The sequence below is a fragment of the Microcebus murinus genome, chromosome 19 (assembly GCF_040939455.1).
Source record: "Microcebus murinus isolate Inina chromosome 19, M.murinus_Inina_mat1.0, whole genome shotgun sequence".
Classification (NCBI taxonomy): Eukaryota; Metazoa; Chordata; class Mammalia; order Primates; family Cheirogaleidae; genus Microcebus; species Microcebus murinus.
The window spans coordinates 856,337-860,468 of record NC_134122.1 but is presented as its reverse complement, the minus strand read 5'-3'; the positions used below and the strand labels follow the sequence as shown (position 1 = coordinate 860,468).

At 70.0% G+C, this 4,132-nt stretch overlaps 1 protein-coding gene across 1 annotated transcript; it reads right to left on the bottom strand.

Moving 5' to 3' along the window:
- Window positions 1-1,937: 1,937 nt before the first annotated feature.
- On the bottom strand, window positions 1,938-3,050 carry SSTR5 (somatostatin receptor 5). The gene has a single exon (XM_012743578.2). The coding sequence runs from the start codon at window positions 3,048-3,050 to the stop codon at window positions 1,938-1,940; it is 1,113 nt and encodes a 370-aa protein (XP_012599032.2).
- Between the last annotated feature and the right edge of the window lie 1,082 nt (window positions 3,051-4,132).

Below are 4,132 nucleotides of genomic sequence, written 5' to 3'. Positions count from 1 at the left end.
GCCTTCACATACGCTGTTCCCTCTGCCTCGAATGCTCTTCCAGCTTGACTTTGGATGGCCACGACTGGCCCCGTGCTGGTGCACACAGCAGGTGCACACAGCAGGCACACACAGCAAGTGCACACTGTAGGTGCATACAGCAGGCACACACAGTAGGTGCACACAGTAGGCGCACACTGTAGGAGCACACAGCAAGCGCACACAGCAGGCGCACACTGTAGGCGCACACAACAGGTGCAAACAGCAGGCGCACACAGTAGGCACACACTATAGGAGCACACAGCAGGTGCACACAGTAGGTGCACACTATAGGAGCACACAGCAGGTGCACACAGTAGGTGCACACTGTAGGTGCACACAGCAGGTGCACGCAGTATGTGTACACAGTAGGCACACACTGTAGGTGCACACAGGTGCACACTATAGGAGCACAAAACAGGTGCACACAGCAGGTGCACACAGCAGGTGCACACAGTATGTGTACACAGTAGGCGCACACTATAGGAGCACACAGCAGGTGCACACAGTAGGCGCACACTGTAGGTGCACACAGCAGGCGCACACTATAGGAGCACACAGCAGGTGCACACAGTAGGCGCACACTGTAGGAGCACACAGCAGGTGCACACCATTACTTGCTAGAGGAGGACACATGTGACCTGCCTCAGCAGTGGCAGGGCGCCCGAGGATGGGGCTCAAGGGCACCGTCACCCCTGCCCTGCGCGGCCCTCGGCGGCCGTGCCCACCCCGCGCGGCTCTCTGCGGCCGGCCGGGGACCAGGGCCTCAGCTGGACGAGGAGGTCGATCTGGGCAGATCCCAGCCGCCTGCCCGCGCCCAGCCACCCGTGCAGATGTGCTTTGGGCCCAGGTCCATCCAGGGCAGCCGGATGGCGGGGGACGTGTCGGCCCCTCCAAGGCCCCTGCCCTGGGATGCTGGCCCTGGGTGTGTGGCCTTTGTCACCGGTCCCGGGGACACAGATACGGGGCCCTGCGGGCTCCCCGGGGAGAAGCCACCCCGTGTGTGACGGTCCTGTCGTCTAGCCTGGGGTGCTCCGGTCTTCTCTTCACCCCATGACAAGTCACACTGTCCGGTCCGGCCACCCCTCCCCCGCCCGCAGCCTCGCACCGCGCCGGCCGCAGGGACATGTTTGCTTTGAGACAGAACCAACATTTATTCCCCGATTTATCCCGGAGAGCGGCTGCCAGACACGCGGGTCCTCTGGACTTGGAGAGGGTCCCAGCCCGGCCCGTCTGCAGCCGCCCGCTCTGGCGGCCGGCGCAGGTCCACAGGGGCCCGGTGCTCGCTCTCCCCACGTGGCCGCCGCCTTCCCGGCACCTCGTGTGCTGCGCTGCGCGCCCACGGCCCCCAGACTGTCCCTCTTCTCTCCTGGCCCCGCCGAAGGCAGGACACACAGCCCCGGTCCCCTGGTCCCCACCGGCCTCCGGCGGAGCCCCTCCCCCACTCCCCCACCCGCGCTGCGCCCCCCGGGACAAGACCAGCGCGGCCCGGCCCCACCCCGCCGGCTGCTCCTCTGGGACAGCCGCTGTGGGCAGCAGCGTCCGAGGGGCTGGAGCCCCAGGACAGGCACGACCCTGGCTGGCCAGGCGCGGCTCGGCCCTGCCTCCCGTGAGGCCCGGCCGCCCCGGAGAGCGCTGGGGGGCACAGGCCTCGGCAAAGGCGTCCACAGAGCAGCGGCTGGAGGCTGACCGAGGGAAGCTGGGGGCCGGCGGGGCTGCAGGCTGGGCAGGTGGCCGCTCACCCTGAGGGTCAGGAAGACGCCCTTGCCCAGCGCAAGGAACTTCAGGGAAAGCTGGTGCCCGGCCGGCCGGGGAGGCTGGCGCGGCGGGAGGCGGGTTGTCGCTGCAGACGGGGTCCGGCGGCCCCGTCCTCACAGCGCCGGGCCGTCAGCGCAGCCACACCCGGGGGGCCGCGGGGCTCACAGCCGGCTGGTCTGCACAAGCCCCTTGGCCTCTGGGCTGCGCGGGGGCGGCAGCGGCGTGGCCTCCCGCGGCTGCCCGCTCTCCTCCGGCTGCTGCGGCTCTGCGGCGTCCTCGGCCCCGTAGCCCTTGCGGAGGCACAGGACCTTCCGGAAGCTCTGGCGGAAGTTGTCCGAGAGGAAGCCGTAGAGGACGGGGTTGGCGCAGCTGTTGGCGTAGGACAGGACCACGGCGAAGAAGTAGAGGCCGGCAGAGGCAGGCTCCTCGGGCAGGGCCACCGCCAGGTTGACCAGGTTGACCGCGAAGAAGGGCAGCCAGCAGCCGGCGAACACGGCCACCACCACCACCACCATGCGGGTCGTCCTGCGCTCCGACCGCCGCCGCCGCCGGCAGCCGGCCCGCGCGCCCGCGGCCTTGACCTTCAGCACGATGAGCAGGTAGCAGAGGCAGATGACCAGCAGCGGCCCAAAGAAGCCCAGCACGGACGTGTAGATGACGAAGACGGCGCCCCACAGCCCCACGGGCTCCGGCCAGCTGAGGTTGCAGGTGCCCCAGCCCTCCTGCACCTCCGCGAACACGGGCAGCGGCAGCGCCATGAGCAGCGAGAAGGCCCAGACGGCGGCGCTGGCCAGCTTGGCCACGCGGGGCCGGCGCCAGCGGGCGGAGCGCAGCGGGTGCACCACGGCCAGGTAGCGGTCCACGCTCATCACGGTCAGGCAGAAGACGCTGGTGAACTGGTTCACGCCGTCCAGCGTCATGACCAGGCGGCACAGGAAGGGGCCGAAGGGCCAGAAGGACGCGGCGTTCTGCGTGGCCAGGAAGGGCAGCCCCAGCAGCAGCAGCACGTCCGCCACCGCCAGGTTGAGGATGTAGATGTTGGTGACCGTCTTCATCTTGGCGTGCCGCAGCACCACGTAGATGACCAGCGAGTTGCCGCCCAGCCCCACGGCGCACACCAGCAGGTACAGCACGGGCACCAGCACCGCCCGGGCCCCCGCCACGGGCGCCCGCCCCGCCAGCGTGCCGTTGCTCTCGCCGCCTCCCGGGGCGGCCATGGGCGAGGCGTTGTTCCAGCCGGGCGAGGACGCGGGGGCCGGGAACAGGGGCTCCATGTTGGCGGCGGCCGGCCGCAGGGCGCGGCGTCTCTGCAAGAGAAGGGCGGGCGCAGGGCCCTGAGTCCCGACACCCTGCAACCCCCGCCCCGGCCGCCACGCCCGCCGGCAGAGAGCGGGGTCACGGGGTAAACACGGCCGGTCATGTTCACCCCGCCGGGGAATCGGATTAAGCAAATTGTTTGGAAAACAAGCCTGGAAAGGAAGGAGCAGCGGGCAGGTGGCCGGGAGCCGCGACGGGCAGGCACCGGCTCAGCCCCGGCGCCCGCGGCACCTCCCTGGAACCCTCGCGGCCCTGCTGATGCGGAGGGGGGAGGCACAGCTTTCCCGGGTGACCCCAAAGCTGACCCTGCCAGGGTGTCGGGTCTGCAGCGCCCCAGGGGGACGCTGCCCACACCCCCCTGCCCCAGCCCCCGGAGTCTGGCCGTGAAGCAGCACTGACCGCTCGGGTCCCTGGCCGACCGTGGCTGGCCCGCCCTGGACAGGTGCCACTGGGCTGGGACCACCTGGGAGACGGTGGGACGGGGTGCCGCCTCTGCTGCTTCGAGGGGCGCACGCCAGGCCTGGCACGCTGGGCCACTGGCCCCCGCGGCCTCCCGCCGGGCCAAGGGGTGTCCGTCACCCCCACAGCAGCGGCAAACATCTCCCGAGCCCAGGCGGAGGACGCGGCATGAGCAGGGCAGACGCGGCCCCCAGCAAACACGCGGACACGCAGAGTGTGCAGAGCGTCCCGCCTGAGCCCGGGGACACGGCCCAGCGGGCGCAGAGGTGGGCACTGTCAGGCCGGGACGCCAGGGCTGTTCAGCAGGTGCCGCCCAGAACCCTGGTCCTGCTCAGCTGACCTGCAGTGACCCCACGTGGCCTCAGAACCGGGGACACCCCCAACAGCGGCCAGGAAAGGGCCAGCCTGGACTGGGGGCCCCAAGGGCTGGGCAGACGAGCAGAGGACAGTCCTGGGGCGGGCGGGGGCCCAGGTCACACTCGCCAGCAACGGCAAAGTGAAGACCCTCTGCTTCCTGGAGCCAAACGCTCCAAAACTCCCGCGCTTGGCCCGTCAACGCTGGGAAACACGGCTCAGAGAC